Source organism: Urocitellus parryii, chromosome 14 (assembly GCF_045843805.1).
Source record: "Urocitellus parryii isolate mUroPar1 chromosome 14, mUroPar1.hap1, whole genome shotgun sequence".
In the NCBI taxonomy this organism is placed as follows: Eukaryota; Metazoa; Chordata; class Mammalia; order Rodentia; family Sciuridae; genus Urocitellus; species Urocitellus parryii.
This window is the reverse complement of record NC_135544.1, coordinates 52,276,488-52,293,359: the sequence shown is the minus strand read 5'-3', so window position 1 is coordinate 52,293,359 and position 16,872 is coordinate 52,276,488. Positions and strand designations below refer to the sequence as shown.

Sequence of the window (16,872 nt, the reverse complement as noted above, 5' to 3'; positions counted from 1 at the left end):
ATATAAAGAGGAAAAAAGACTATTTTGCAAAATGACCTGCAGGATGCGGGTCTGAATGACTGGGAGAAGTCTCTTTGTGGGAGTGGCCTTCCACATTGAGGAGGTTACATCTGAGCTGTTGTAAAGTTGTGGGAAAGAGCCTTCTAGGCAGAGGGAACAGCAAGTGCAAAGGCTTTGGGTCAGAATGACCTTGACGTGTCAGGGACAGAAGGCCTGAATGTCTGGAACCTGGTAAGTGAGAGAGGTCCATCGTAAAGCCACTGGGGTGGCCACACAGGGCAGTCACTTACAGGCCAGGTTGTTTACTCCTTTTTAACTGGGAAGCCAGAGGAGGGATTAAAGCAAAGAAAATGCTGTGATCAGATTCTTACTTTAGGAGAATGAGTCTCATTAAGCTGTAGGCTTTAGATTTGGGCATTTTGGGTATACGTTGTACTTAGAGGAGAGACAGAAGGGGGGGTTGGTGCTGAGTGCAAGCTGGAGAGAGCTTTTGTCAAACCAGCCAGAGCTTTTGTCTTAACTAACATTCCAACACTTCTTCCACTCATTCCTCATGCTCCCTGGGCTTCACTAGGCAAATTTGGGTATGCTCTTGTTCTCGCAGAGTTTACAGCATGGTGTCTTCAGATTCAACTGGTACTTCCAGATCTTCCTTGAGGAAGTCTCTAGGAAAGAGCAGTATTCAAAAAGCAACTGTTATTAAAAATTTAGACTCTTCACTTATTGCATACAGTTCCTTCATGAACACCTGGGTTGGTGACTGGTGCTGCTGTAAGAGTTCTTACATCCATGTCGTTCCTCCTCTCCATTTGGGATTGAAAGCCACCGGAACTGGAGCGTGTCTCTATTGTAGGCCAGAATCAGGAGCCCTTGCTATGTGGCAATCTGATTGCCCTTTGGGGTGAGTGTTGCCTGGAAAGAGTAAGCCTTTAAGTCCAGTTAGAATGTTGATCCCTTTTTAATAGGCAAGCAGCAGTTTGTAGGAGGTAGAGGAGGGAAGAAGGGGAAATGCACACTTCAGTAGTATGCTGTTAGGCAAGTCACTTCTTTGCTTAGAGTTAGCCGCCGTGCCCATACCTTGAGAGGGTTTTTGTTGTTTTTTTTTGTTGTGTTTTAATCTTTGCCCATGTCACCCTGATCTGGCACTTAGTGTGATATGAGCCAGACACCTGGTTGCCTTGCTCTGGAATTCATCTGTGTGTGCCCTTGACAGTGTCTCTGCAGAGCTCTGGGCCAGGCAGAGATGGGCAGATCAAGAGGCCCGAGGGCCAGGGTCCTCATTCTCTCCTTTGCACCTTTGACAGAGGCTTTGAGAAGACATTCCTGTCCTCCTGCCCTTGACCCTGTGGCCTCCACTGTGCACTCTGGTGAGGTCATGCCTATGGACATACGCATTTGCACTTACACAGGCAGCAAGTACTTATGAAGGTCCTGCCAGCCTCACTGAATTTGGTTGCAGGTGGAACGGAGGAACCAGAGGCCCCTGGATTGCATTTTTGCCCCTGGTGTTATGGCCAGACTGCAGGAGTCCCTGGAACCAACCAAAATAGTTAACTCAAAATCTAAGCCTGTCAGTCTATGTCAGCCTAACCCTGAGACTAGACGCAGGGGCCGGCACGGGGCTGGTACTAGAGGGCAGGATTGGGGTAGACTAGAGATAAACACACAGGACTTCCTGATGGGCCCTTCACACCCAGTGGAGAGGTCTCCTGAGCCCCTGCAGCTTTCTGACACAGTTCATTGTCAGACTTTCTAGTCCTGGGGGAGGAAGCAGAGAGATGGAGCTGAGCCCAGGCAAGAGAGTGATGGCAGATGAGGGGGAAGGTGGGCAGGAGCCTGGGCAGAGGAGCTCAGGTGTGTTGCTGGGGGAGACGGGAGGGGGTGGGAGGGGGGCCAGCGGCGCCTGGCAGTGGATCCAGGGATTTTTCTTCTGGAGCGTGGAGTCTCCACGCTCCAGAAGGTGCTCTGGTGCGTGGAGAGCCCACAGTGAGGAAGCAGAGGATGTGGGAAGGCCTTTCACATCTGTCATCAGATGATGGCTGCCTGTGACCTTGGCCAGAGAATGTGCTGTGTGGGAGGTTGGGACAGTGGGAGGGAACCTGGAGGAATTATGATTCATAAATATGATTACTCAGTCTCCCCCTGCTGCCACCTCTCTTACCCAATTTGGAAATAGGGTCTTATTACAATAACCTTCTTTCTCATGAGATGAGGGCTCATTTGTCAATGTGTTGGTAAGACTCAGGGCCATGGAGAAATCCAAGCCCGAGACCACTCCTGCCTTTCTGCTAAGGCCTGATCATGTGCTGGGGCGCAGTAGCTATGCGGGAGGCTGTGTGCTGGGGGAGGGTCAGGCTTTAGTGTGCATAAGGAGGCCTATGGGAGACTTTGGATCAGGAAGATCGGAAGTGGGGCAGTGGGGGGCAAGCCTGAGGCAGAGTCTTGGTTGCAGGTGGAACAGTGGAACCAGAGGCCCCTGGGTTGCATTTTTGCCCGTGGTGGTGTTATGGCCAGACTGCAGGGGTCCCTGGATACATCAGAAGAATTCAGCCAACCTGTCGCAGCCCCGGGTGGGGGGTCATCTTTTCTAACTCTGCTTGTATCCCCTAGATAAATTGTGTCTGCGTTTTCCATTAGAGAAGGGAACAAGCTCCTCTAGGATACAAATAGGAATTTATGTAGCTCTTGTGTTATATAGGTGACATGCTGTTAGGCAGGTCACTTATAAAGTTATAAGAAGCTTTGCTTTGTTCCTTTGTTGCAGTCCTGGGGATTGAACCCAGGGGTATTCTACTTCTACACGACACCTCCATTTCTTTTCTTTCTTTCTTTCTCTCTCTCTCTCTCTCTCTCTCTCTCTCTGTTTCTTTCTTTCTTTCTTTTTTTCCCAGTTTGCTAAGTTGCCCAAGTTGCCCTCAGACTGGGGATCCTCCTGCCTCAGTCTCCCAGATAGCTGGGGTTACAGTCACACACCACCATGCCTGGCTAAGCTGTGCTCTTTACGCCAAACTGGCCTCTGCTTCTGCTCTTTTCCTGTCTGTTCTCCACATGGCAGCCAATCGGATTTTTTAAAACGCCAGGGGCTGGAGGTGTGGTTCAGTAGTAGAGTACTTGCCTAGCATGCCTGAGGCCCTGAGTTGGATCCCCAGCACTGAGAGAGGAAGGTGGGAGAACATATCAGACCATAACTCTGATTAAAATGCACCCTCCCCTTCTAAATGAAGTTTGCAGCCCATTTTTCTCTCCTATGCACATCCTCTGCGTCCTCCCTGGCCACTGTGGATTCTTTTTTTTTTTTTTTTTTTTCAGAGAGAGAGAGGAGAGAGAGAAGTTTTTAATATTTATTTTTCAGTTTTCAGTGGACACAACATCTTTATTTTATTTTTATGTGGTGCTGAGGATCGAACCCAGCACCCCGTGCATGCCAGGCGAGCACATTACCACTTGAGCCACATCCCCAGCCCCCCTCTGTGGATTCTTAAGTCCTTAGATGTGCCATCTTTACCCAGTCTCCAAATGTAGCAACACCCTGCTGGAATATCCCACCCCCTCCCTTCACTGCGCTGACTTTAACGTGTCCTGCTGATCTCAGCTAAAGTAGTGTTTCTTTGGGGGAACCTCCCTGACCTCCAGCACCAGATCGATTGCCCTGCTGTGTTCTCCGATGCTTCCTGTGCTCAGCCTGGCACTGCCTGTGGTGGGTGGTGCTCCTCAGCTTCTTTCCCAGGCACCACATTAAGTAATGGTGGTTTACTCTCGGTGTCCAGGCCTGTTCATTAATAACACCTCCTACGGATAATTACAGTCCTGCATACTAAAGGTAAAGCATCAAAAACCCCGTGTTCTAGCGTGGAAGCATAGTTCAGTGGTAGAGCGCTTGCTTACCATGCACAAGAGCCTGGGTAACAGCCTCAGTACTGCTAATACAAGGAGACAAACAAAACCCCTGTGTGTTCCAGATATCCTTGCACTAAAATCCCCAGTGTGATTCACTTCTGCCAGTTAGAGGTGCTTGGTCCAGGCTTACGTGTATACAGTCCTGTGAGAAGAGGCAGGGTCTCTTCTACCTCGGGATGGGCCCTAGGGCTTTGTTTTGCTGGTGTGGATCCTGGCAGGAGCAGCATAATTCTGGAGCAGGCAGCTTCCTTATGCTGTAGCCACTTGACCATGGCATGGCAGAGGCAGGGGCTTCCTGGCAGCTTAGTTCTGTAGCATGATCTTGGGAATAGCTCCTGGGAGCTCAGCCTAAAGTTTTTCTTCAGCCTACTGTTTAATATCCTGTACAGAATCCCTTTCTGATTATATTGCCCAGCTGAACAGAATTACACATTGCCCTTGTCATCATCATACTGGCAAAATTCTGGCCAAAGGTTTGCTCTCCCTACTGCGTGAGGGCAGGTAGCTGGTGTACGTATCCTTTGCATCCCGGTGACTACATAATTCCTGGTAATTACTGTTGGAAACCAGCAGGCAGTGAATTTTTGTTGAATGAATGAACTCTTGGACTGAGTTTTAAGTCTGGTGGGTGTGAGTTCAGCTAATATACATGAACTTCAGGGCAGTGGGCTTGTTTAGAGATGAAGAGGCAAGAGATGGTGGGGGCTTTGACCTCAGGTGATCTGGGGCAGCCTTGGCCTGTGGGCATCCTGGATGGACTGTCTGTGGAACTAAAATGGGATTTTGAGATGAAACTAGATTCTTTACTTCTAATCACGGGTGAGGTCTGCAAGCCTGTGCAGCCCAGGCCTGTTTTAGAGTTCGCAGCTAATCACAACAGGGGTTCCTGCTGGTGCTGCGTGGTAAAGCTGGAGAGTGGCGTGTTGCAGCTCTTAATGGTGGACCATGCCCTCCAGGGATGCAGCAGACCCCAGGAGCTCCATTTCTTCTTTCTGGATTCTGGTCTTGTGAATTTAAAGAATGAAATCCATAGATGAGAAAGAATGAGGGTTAAAAGAGTAGCATTTATTCAAACGGGAAGGAAAGAGCTCTCACAGGGCTTGAGGGGACTTGTAGGGTTACCTCTTAAATGTGCTAGTCTAGGAATTTATGTAGCTCTCGGGCCAATACTGTTGGTCCAAATTTATGCTAATCAGGCTTTGGAAAGGTACCAAGCCTGCAATCTCCATTTATCGGCCCCTCTTCCATTTTCTCACCCTCAGTGGACTGGGCCAGTCCTGCAGGGCAACAGGTCCTGTCTCGCCCTGCCTCAGGCCCATGCCAGCATGGTGGGCCCTGTGAGGCTGCAGCCCGTGCTCACTGCCAGCGATCCAGGCTTCCTGGGCCTTCTGCTGGCTTCTAGGTGGGAATTAGTGGGCTTGACTGCAGCTCGGGGTCCAGGGAGCTATATTACCGGGACAGAGGCTTGGGTTCAGAAGGAGGTGTTGAGCTGCCTGTTGATCAGGGGCGATGTGGAAGTCAAAGGCAGAAGGGAGGTTGAACTTTTCAACTTCCAGCAGAAATACTGCTTCCAGCCCCTTGTGTGCCCAGCACTTTAGCAGGCCTGTACTTGCCGGGGCGGTGGGTGGCGGGTGGGGGTGAGGTGAGGATAGGAGTAGTAGCTTTGCCTTTAAGAAACAAAGATCTAATTAGGATGGTTTCCTGGAAAACAAGGTAATTAGGCAACCAGAGTAGCTGGAGAAAAGTGCTGAAAGAGTAGTCCAAAAGAGCTTCCTGGAAGAGGAGGGAATTGGGATGACCTCTGAGAAAAAGCATTCAGGACTAGGTGAGGGCATTGCCCCAGAGGATGGGGGCCTGAAGTATTGTGCTATGTGTCCTGTGAGCTTGATCATTGCAGTTTCTCTGTGGTGGAGACCCATGGGGTTAGTGTCAGGTCCCACATTTGATGCCAGGTCTGTCTGACCTCATACTGTCTGATGACTTGGCCTCTAGATCATGCTTTTTATTTATTTGACCCTGATTGACAAAGCTGGGGAATTTTGCTTCAAGTTGGTGACGTAATTGGTGGACATGAGCACCACGTTTGCCAATCCACCTGCTGGATCCTGGGGTCTGACACATGGGAGTGAACTGAGAGGGACAGCAGGTCAGACTTTGGCAATCCCAGACACTTGTCTGGGAGATGTTCATGGGTGAATGGTGGGATTGGAGGTGACTCTGGCCCTGGCCTTGGGTAGGGTGCTGGGTGGGGAGTGCTGGCAGGCTCCCGGGGCCCTTCCTGTCCATTGCTTCCTGAAGTCCTCTTTGCTCTGTCAGGCCCAGCCCAGCAGCAGGGCTGGAGCTGGGAATGTACTTCATCCTGGTCTTCCTGGCTCTGGCCTCTGGGCCTGCCTGTCATTAAACTCACTCGGAGCTCAGCGTGGGGCTAAATAAGCCTTCCCTGGTTTGTCTCCTGTCTGTGCTGGCTGCCCTGGGCGCTGACCACCAGTCTCTGGCCTCATAACCTCCTCCCACTGGCGCTGACACACACAAGGGAGCTCAGTAAATATTGGTTGATGATGAGCAGCAGCCTGCTGGTTCTAATTTTGTTCCCTGCTTCTGGGTCACCACTGTTTTTATTTAAAGTTTTCCCATCTTGCCCCTCCCAGCAGTTTGAGGTTTCATGGGGAGACTAAAAGGGCCACTGCCTCTCGGTGCCCCCCGCCCGCTCCTGCATCATCTGTGGAAATCTCCCACCCTGGGTGGCCTTTGGCTATGCCAAAGCTGGAGGCTAAGGTTCTGGAAGACAAGAACATCCTTTTAGGGGTATGTAGGAGAACGATTAGGTGGGAGGGCAGAAGAAAGCAAAAGAATAGACCTATTGAAGGCTTGGCCACTCCAAGGCTTGGTTTTCAGGCTGCAATATTTGCTATCCACATAGTGAAACTTTCAGCCTAGAGTGCTGGTCCAAGAGGGAGTGGCTTTTTCTCCAGTGTTCATTGGGTAGTGGAGGGGGGCATGGGACGTATATTTTTTTCTCAAAGCTCTTTGAACCCCATAGGGGTCTCTAGGGTGGTATTTACTTGAACACCAACCTTCTAGACGGCTGGTTTTCTAATGGCAAATACAGGGACTTAGATGACTGTGAATATCCAGAATATTCTAATTAAGGATTTGCAGGGCACTTACTGGCAGTTTTTGTAGTCAGATGTATCAGTGACGGCTTCTATGGGTTCTAGATTTTGTATTATACTTAGAAAGTTCTTCCCAACTCCTTGATTATGGCCACGCCCACTGCCAGTTGGGGCACATCAATAGGTTGAAGTGTAAAAAAAAACCTCTCAGACTTGCCACTCAGAAATAGCCGTCATCAATATTAGTGAATGTTATCCCAGGTATTTTTGCAGGCGTAACCACAGACAAATGGACATAGAAAAATAGAAATAAGTACTTATCTGAAAAAGTTGTAAAATTTCTCTGAAAGCAACTGAAGAAAAAGAAACTGCAATAAAACCAAAGGAATTATTAAGCCTTAAGGAAGAGATCATTTCCTCCCCAGAGAAGTAAATAGCTTGAGTCATGCATAATTACTTGTTTTCATTTTAGACAGTACCTGTTGACTCTGCTATGAAAAAATGAAAACATTGGAATCCTCACATTTGTTCTCATCTCCTTTTTTCCATGTCTTGATTGTGTTAATTGTATTATTAAATTTTTCATTTTTTTAAACATGTAGACTGTGTTCTGTAACTATTGTGCCTATAATGACTTTTTATTATTTCTTGTGCAGAGTGGGCTCAATGCTGACTCTCAGTCATCCTCTTGCTAGGGTTTTTGCATTCCTGAGTGCTTTATTATTTCTGTATTACTTAGTTGCATTTCATTGTTAGATCATTTTCCTCCCTGGAAGGGGGCTGTATTCTCTGATATCTTTCATCCTTGAGAATTTCTGCCTGTTTTCTTCACCAAATTCATGTGAGATCTTGGCCAGGGCTAATCCTCTTGATTTATGTTTTCTTTGTCTCCGAATTGTGTGGACGCTTTTGCACTCTCTTCTGATGCCAAATGTTGTTATGGGAAGACGAGGATAGTATTAATTTTCTTCTACATATAAAAGAAGCTTTAGCATCTCGTAATTTTTACAATGAATTATTTGGGGAAAAAAGAATCTGGCTGATGATGTAGCTGCAGTGCGTGCTTCCCATGCTCCAGGTCTTGTGTTTGATCCCCAGTAAACACGCCACCTTCCAAAATAAAGAATTTCTTGCGCATGCCTCAGCCTTGAACATCTGAGAAGTACAGGTGCACTATTTCAGTCCTCAGATTCGGTTTTTCTTTTTCCTTGTGGTATTTATCTTTGGACATTCTATTCTTAGGTCAGCTGTGCTCATGGGTTATCTCAAACTTTCCTTTGTCATATTTCTGTTTAAATTACTGGCAGAAATTGGTTCCCTATCCATGACGGTGTATTAGTTTTTCAGTGATCTTTGTTCTTCTTAGTAGTGAACCCACACCTCCTTGGGTCTCCTGTGGTCTCTTTTTGGCCTTGCCTGGTGGGATCACTGTTCCAGCAGTTAGTCTAGCTGGGCGGCTGCTTTCCCTGGGGCCACTTATCACTGTCCCCGGCGTTGTGCCTGTTGGCCTGCCCTTACTTTTTTTTCCATCCTGTCATGGTGGGTGCTGTTCTGCTCAGATGTTCTCTCAGCCCTAAAATAAGAAAGTGACTTTCCTCCCACCAGGTTGCCCAGGCTGCCAGGTTGGGTGGGTGAGATGTGCCCCTGTGGACTGAGGCAGGGTGCAGGGAGAGGAGGCGGGCATGGAGCTGTCCTCCGCTTTAGGATTTCAGGAGTGGTCTCTGTAGTGTGGTTCAGCCCACTAGATTGGAAGGTGTTCTCCCTTTCCGTTGGAAGGGGAGCAAGGAATATTCCCTGGAATTGGCCACTTTGCCCAGTGAGGTCTCTCCATGGAGCCCTCAGGAGAGCCAGCCAGAGGTCCAGTTTCACCTCCCTGCTGCCCGGTAGCTCTTCCCACCACTCCTCAATTGAAGGGGACAAAGAATGGGTGATGGTTGGCCTCTTGCCAGATTTGAGGACCTTAGTGAGGATTTTCATAGTTCCCTTGTGATCTGGGCCAGAGGTAGGAGAGGAACAGTGCACGGTGCCAATTTCATTCCTTCTTCTACCCGTGGCTTTGTTTTTTTTGTTTTGTTTTGTTTTGTTTTTTTTGGTACTAGGGATGGAACCCAGGGGTGCTTTACTGAGCCACATCCCAAGCCCTTTTTTATATTTTATTTTGAGACAGGTTCTCATTAACTTGCTTAGGGCCTCACTAACTTTCTGAGGCTGGCTTTGAACTCATGATCCTACCTCAGCCTCCTGAGCCACTGGGGTTATAGGCACGCATCACCACACCTGGCTGCCCATGGCTTGGGAGTTAATATGTCTGATTAGGCCTATTTCCTTATTTTTGGATACTGTTGATTTTTTGCTTGCTTTTTACTATTTAAATATATATATACACACATACATATACAGATATAGATAGATAGATAGATTATTATCAGGAGAAGGAGATTGTGCAGCCATTTCAATTTCCCATCTAAATCTATGTGGTGTTCCACATACTTTCTCTTTTATTTATAATATTTTTTAAAAAAATTTTTGTTACCAGGGATTGAACCCTGGGGCACTTAAACCTCTGAGTCACATCTCTAGACCTTTTTTATTTTGAGACAGGATCTCCCTGAGTTGCTGAGGCTAGCCTCAAACTTGGTGATCCTCCTGCCCCAGCCTTTCAGGTCTCTGGGATTATAGGTAGTCACCACCACGCCCAGCAAAAAGAGACTTATTGAGCTCACAGTTCTGAGGGTTTAAGGGTATGTTGCCAGTGAGCTTAGCTCGGCTGAGGATCTCATGATGGAAAGCAGCGTGGTGGGAACTCGAGCATGTGACGGAGGTCACACGGTGAGATGGGAAGCCAGAGTGAGGACCTCTCACTGGGCCCAGCTCTTAAAGGTCCCACCCCTCTTCATATTGCCACATTGGGAGCCACGCTTGACTCTCTGGAGGACATGCACAGACCATCCAAACCATCGCCATTTCCCTCTTTCAAAACTAAGGAAATGGGCTGGGGCTGGGGCAGGGGCTGGGGCTCATTGGTAGAGCACTTGCCTGGCATGTGTGAGGCACTGGGTTTGATCCTCAGCACCATATAAGAATAAAAAGAAAACAAAAGTATTGTGTACATCGGAACAACTAAAAAAAAAAAAAAATCTAAGGATACAGGATAAATGGGATTAATAGGGTTGATGACTTGCTGGAACACAGGTTCGGTGGACCAGACTTGAACACTCAAGTCCACACAAGCCTGTGTTTTGATTATGACCCATCATGTGAAGGCAGGTGTGGGATTTTCCACTTGTGGTATCATGTCATTCACTCATTGTTTCAGATTTTTTATTTTTATTTTTTATTAGGGACACTCAGCTCGAACTGGGTTTTATGATTCCTTGAGCCTCCACTGTCTACCCCAGGCCTGGTTTGTCTTTTTTATCTGCAAGTTTCTCGGGGTTTTTCCTGCACTTCTCGGGGGCTCAGAAATGTCCCCTGACTCACCCAGAGCCATTTGCTTTTGTATTGCCTACTAATGGTTAACCTTTTGACTAGTAGGTGACAGACTAGGAAGGGGGTACTGGAGAAAGCCCAGTCTACTTTAAGACTCTTGCAGGAAATGAGCTGTTGCCTGGGAGAGAACCCCAAGAGGTGGTGGGAACCACTCGGTCATAGCTGGCCGGGTCTTTGATGCCCCTAACCCTGGTGGCTGTGCTGAGTCCACAGGAACCTCAGAGTCACCTCCTCTCTTTCCTTGTACGTATGAGAACAGAAGTTTCCTTTTACGCCCTCTGAAGTTCAGATGGCTAGAAGACTGTCGAGGGGAAAGCTTAAGATGGTTTGCCAAGGCCAGTCAGTAGTGGGACCAGGGACTTTGGGGAATGGGATTCCTAGCAATATGGCTTCTTCTGCCCACACCCCCCCCCTTCTAACCTACCTCCTCACCCACCTCCACCGCTGTGCACTTTCCTTGATTTGGACTTTCAACCTTTTCTTAGTTTTAAGTAAGGTGTTTTGTAAAACCCCATTTCACACTGCCCTCAAACTGACCTGAGCCCGCGGCTGACTGAGACCCCAACTTCAGAGCTGTCCCCTGGCAGGGGACTGTGCTCCCACATACCAAGCCTTAAAGGAGCACACGCTGGGCATTATGGGGAAGCATTACTAGCATACATCTTCTTGGCCTCCGAAACAGTCTTGCCTTCACCAAATTTAGCTCTGGAGCACTTTGTCTTTTTCCTGTTTTGGGTCTGTACTCAGAGGAATCAGGGCGGAATTGAGTGCCTTCTGGCTACTCAGGCCCTTCAAGTTTCCATGGCCTGTTCTACTTACCTCTCAGTGCCCAGCTTCTCAACTCAGCAACATGGTAAATCACTACTTTGTTGTCTCAAGGAGAAGTCAAAAGTTGGCCCCCCTCTAGTGGGGAGGTGGGCCTGGACAAAATGAATAGGAAACTTAGCAATAAATGGTGTTGCTTCTGGGCCCAGTGAAAGGGTGGGAATAGGCAGGATTCCAATTTAGGAGCCTCTAGGATGATAAAGAAACTTGTGCTCCTTAGAGGGTTCCAGAACAATAGTCTTCCCCACTTTCTCCTTTGCACCTTGGAGACAGGCCTGAGGCACTAGAACAGTTAACTTCTCTGACCCGGAGCTGAGCTGGCTTCTCTTGAGTAGGAAGGCCTGGGGGTCGGAGCCAGCCTCCACTCCAGCTTTTGTGTCTTTCCCCTCTTTGCAGCTCTTCCTAGCACTCTTGGCTGGCTTTCTTTCTTGACTTGAGGGCATATTAGCTCAGGTCCCTGGGGGCCTGGAGTGGCTCCCCTCAGGCCAGAACCCCTGCCTAACCTTGCCCTCGCTCTCCCAGGTTCAGTAAGAACTGTGTATTTTCTCCCCCTCTTTTTTCTTTCCTTCAAAGAATCTTTTATGAACTTTGGTTGTTGCTACTGCTAAGAATAACACGTAGTTGAAAGGTGGGGAATCTCCGCTGATGCAGAAAGCTCCCCTTTCATGACTGCCAAAAGAACAAGGTCACTTGAATTGGGAGTGTCTTCAGCAGCTCGGGGATCTCTGGAACAGGATTCCTTTCTGCCCCTAGTGACTCTCCACTGATTCTTCAAGGGGGTGACTTCAGCTCTCAAGTGCTGGGCTGGGCAGCAGGGCTGAGTTTACTGGATCTGCCCACCTTTAGGGACTGGCCTAGACTGCAGAGCCCAGTGGTCTCAGGGCCATCACAGAAGCCTGAAGCTCAAGTTACCAGAGGCAAGAACAGGTTTTCTGGCCAGGAGAGGAAAGGTCACCTGGGAGACGCACAGGTGGCGCCATCACTTATCTGATTGCACAGCCAGAAGCTGCCTCTTGCCTGCCCTCCAGGCTTTCTGTCTAGTAGCCACATAAGGGGCTCCTGGGCCAGTAGAGAGCAAATGCTTTGTAAGCATACCTCTAGGGAATGCCCATCCAGGAGAAGATTCTAAAATTGTCCCTTGTTCTCCCTTGAAATGTTTTTGTTTCTTCAGAGTGTTTATCTGCAACTACATGTTGCAGATAAATTTGGGAAATATATTTGAAGTGGAAACAATCATTTTTGTTGTTGTTGTTGTTGTGTTCTGTGATTCCACAGCAGGAACCCAGTAATTCAGTCTGGCTTCTAAGGCATCCCTAGGTATCCCCCTCCTAGCTCTTCAGGGCATCCTAAGCCAGGATCTAGAATGCTTACTGGAGCTGCTGTGCACAGTGGTACACACCTGTAATCCCAGAGACTTGGAAGGCTGAGGCAGGAGGATCGCAAGTTCAAGATCAGCCTCTGCAACTTAGCAAAGTCTTAAGCAACTTAGTGAGACCCTGTCTCAAAATAAAAAGTAAAAAGTGCTTGGGGGTGTGGCTCAGTGGTAGTACCTCTGGGTTCAGTCCCCAGGACAGGGTAGGAAGAGAGAAGGATGATGAAAGGAAGGGAGGAGGAAATTGGCAAAGATGTGCATAGTGCAGGATTTTGTGGCTCTCCAGGTCCTGCATTTTGTCTTCATGCTGAGAGCACACTGGTTAAGTGTCTTTCAGACCTGGCTTTGATTCATGAGAAAGTCAATGTCTGGCTTTGCTGGCTATGGATCACACTTCCTAGTCTCTGGACTCCAGTTTCCTTATCTATTAAGTGGATAAGTTTCCCAGCTTCTCTTAAAGGAATCAGTGAGTGTCAGGTACTTAGCAAGGTCTGCCCTTGGTCCATGCCAGATGCTGGGCCTCATCTCTCCACCTCTTTTCCTAAATCCATGCACACCTCCACTCTCTGTGTTAATAGCAGAACACATGCCCAGGATGGTTCACAGCTGCTTGGCTGAATGACTGCTTTCTTTGAACAACGAGTTTCAGTCATTTTGGCCTAAGACCCACTCCCCTCCCATTACCCTGCTCACATAATTTAACTTTTGGTTCTGGGTGGAGATTCAAGTTGTGAGTCTCAAAGTAACACTTTCAGAAACCATCATTTTTGCTGATCCATCCATTTCTGTATATTCCACCTATGAGTAGCACTTCATGTGTCTAGGTTCTGTGTGTATCCTGTGTGTAGAACCCAAAGCCTGAATGAACCTGGGTACCCTTGCATTGTAAGACTTAGGTAATGTGTGTGCTACAGGCCTGGAGTTGTGATAGTTGCCATTGAAAGTAAAGTTAGCCACCAGGTATTCCTCACAGTCATGTTAGTGGCTTCATGTTCAGGCTGAGTCAAAGTTGGAAGAAACCTGCTAATTATGTCTTAGAATAATTCTAGCCAGGGGCTAGGGTTGTGGCTCAGTGGTAGAGTGCTCGCCTAACATGCACCGAGACACTGGGTTCAGTCCTCAGCAGCACATAAAAATAAAGATATTGTGCCCACTTAAAACTAAAAGATAATTTATTTTATTTTTTCATTGTTGATAGACCTTTATTTTATATATGTATTTATATGTGGTGCTGAGACTTGAACCCAGTGCCTCACTCATGCCAGGCAAGTGCACTACTGCTGAGCCCCAGCCCCAGCCCCGAAAAGATAAATATTTTTTTAAAAAATCATTAAAGCCAGATTCTGAGTGCTTTAGTTCAAGCACTTGGCAAGGGCCTTGCCAGAGCTTGGGCATTCAGTCTTCACAATAATCCAATTAGGTGGGTACCAATTTTACAGATGAGAAAGGTGAGATATGGGGAGATTGAGTAACTTGCCCAAGGCAGCTTCTTTTTTAAGCATCATTATGAATCAATTCAAGCCATGTTTATGTAGCACTAGGGCCCTTGTGAGCTGCACTGCTACCCTGGGTCATTCTGTGTTAAATAACATTCTGGGTTAAATAACTTACCCAAAGTCACGTTGCTCTCTGTCCAGGGTTCAGGCAACCTGTTCTGAGCCACTCAGATCCTGTTCCTCTGTCATAAGCTAAGACCCAGAGGTGGAGCAGCAGCACACTGGGAGGCATTTGGTGCTAGAGCCCTGGGATCCTGGGGAGGAAACCACTGCAGTGGTTGAACTCTTCCTGGTCTGGAGCAAGGAGGCTCATTTCCCACTCCGGATATTTGCTTATGTCACTAATTAAATTACAGTCCTACTAAGGAAAATGATTAACAAAAGAAAGATTACAGTTAGCACTGATACCTTAAGCTGTTGTTTTTCTGTGTTCTTTTCAGTTCTTAACTTTGCTACGTAATTCTTTATTTACCTAATGTTATATCCATTTCAAATGGATATGATTTTTTTTATATCTGCATAATATTCCATGAAATTGACATAATTTATTTGATTACAATACATCTTCTTGTGTATGACCTTTTAATTAATTAATTAATTAATTTTGGTGTCAGGGCTTGAACCCAGAGGTGCTCTACCTCTGAGTTACATCCCCAGCCCCTTTTATTTTTTTTATTTTGAGACAGGATCTCACTGAGTTGCTTGGGGGGGTCTCACTAAGGTTCTAAGGTTGGACTTCAACTTGTGATCTTCCTGCCTCAGCCTCCCGAATTATTAGGATTACAGGCATGTACCACTATGCCTGGTTTATTTTTGAATTATCTTGATTCAGGTAAATTCTAGAAGTAGAATGACCAATTTGAAGGGCTTAAATATTTTTTATTATCATAACTTTTAAAAAAATATTTTTAAGTTGTTGATAGACATTTATTTTATTTATTTTTATGTGGTGCTGAGAATCAAAACCAGTGCCTCACACATGCTAGGCAAGTACTCTACCACTGAGCTACAACCCCAGCCCTCTCATAACTTTTTTAAGAGTCCCATCTTATTTCTGCTGCTATTCAGCTTCATGAGCATACGGTTGTTTTTATTGTGTGTTTTTTAAAATTTTTATGCTACTGTTAATTTATTTCATTTCACTTTAGTTTTATTTATTTGTGGCCCTGTAGTTCAAGCGCAATTGTGCAAGTTCTCTACCACTGTACTGTATCCTCCTCCCTGAAGTGTTCTGTATTAAAAGTCTATTTTGCCATTTTAATAAGTAGAAAGATAGCACGAGTCAAGTTCTTAATTTGTATTCTCAATGTCCTAAAGAAACTGGGTTTTTAAATTTTTTTTCATCCTTGATGGTGTATATTTTTGCTAGTCTTGTGTTTTTTCCCTTTTAGGTATAATATTTATATTTAAAGAATTTTGTTTTGGAGGATTTTAAATTTAACAAGCTTGGTGCAGTGGCTCATGCCTGTAATCCCAGTGACTCTGGGGGCTGAGGCAGGAGGATTGCAAATTCAAGGCCAGCCTCACCGGTCTCAAAAAGGGCTAGGGGTATAACTCAGTGGTAGAGCATTCCCGGGTTCAAATTCCCAGCACCACAAACACAAAAACAAACCAAATCATAACACAAAAGCAGAGCCTAATGAGCTCTTACGATATATCCCAGTCTGTCTCATTCACTCTCTGCCACCACCACACACTCACCTACTTTATTATTTTGAAGCAGATTCCAGGCGAGAAGTCATTTAATCAATGATTATTTTAGTATCTCTAAAAGATAAGGTCTTTTAAAATCATAGCCACAATTTATTTTAATTAATTACTTAATTTTTATTTTTCTGCTGGGTAGAGCCCAGGCCCCATACATGCTATATAGCACTTACTCTACCACTGAGCTACAGCCGTTTTTAACTTTTAAATTTAATTTAGCCAACCCTGTTGAATTTGTCCTTTTTCTTAATTTTCATGTATTTCTTTTAAAAGCAGCATCTCTCAAAGGTTGGACAAAGGGAGTGGAAAAGGGCTGAAGTCAGACTTTGATGTTGATCGGATGCAGGGGCTGGGGGAGAGACCAGACCTGCTTGGTGTGGGGTTGGTGGGTGCGGGGCTGCTAGGAGGGAGGGAGTGGGGAGATCTGGCCTTCACCTGGCTCTGTGCTCTGGTAGGTGTACCTGGTCACCATGAAGCTGCCGAGCCCAGCCCTCCCCAGCTGCTTCCTACTGACTCTGCTGAATATATGGAGAGCTGCTCCCGAGGCCCACGCCTCCTCCATGGACATGCAGGCCGTCGGCGCCACCTCTTTCCTGGAGAACCTCATGCATCGCTACGGTGAGGGTGGCAGCCTCACCCTGCAGCAGCTGAAGAAGCTGCTCATCCACCTGAATGTGGGAGTAGACCGGAATAACGCCACACAGCCTGGCCAGGGACACTGGAACCTCTCCACGGTGAGGCTCCCCGCCCCCTGGGCCACTACCATCTGTGGCCTCTGGGGCTCTGTCTGGTCAGGTGGAGGGTGGCTGAGCAGCCTGATTAAGACGGGTTCAGGTAGGTCTTGGTGACAGAACAGACAGGCCAGTTCTCTTCACCTGCTGTGTGGATCAGCACAGCCTGCATCCCCAGCAGGGCTTCCTCGATATAGGGTGCTTTGAAGCCCTTACACAGGGCAGCCAGGATGTGGGGTTCT

The 16,872-nt window shown here is 47.1% G+C and overlaps 1 protein-coding gene across 2 annotated transcripts in view; it reads left to right on the top strand.

Moving 5' to 3' along the window:
* Slc39a14 (solute carrier family 39 member 14) overlaps positions 1 to 16,872 on the top strand; it is a 46,814-nt gene that overhangs the window by 15,463 nt on the left and 14,479 nt on the right. For both annotated transcript variants that reach the window (XM_026397521.2, XM_026397522.2), the window contains exon 2: positions 16,355 to 16,633. In XM_026397521.2, coding sequence (XP_026253306.1) covers positions 16,370 to 16,633 — 264 coding nt within the window. In that variant the 5' untranslated portion in view covers positions 16,355 to 16,369. The remainder of the gene's footprint in view (positions 1 to 16,354; positions 16,634 to 16,872) is intronic.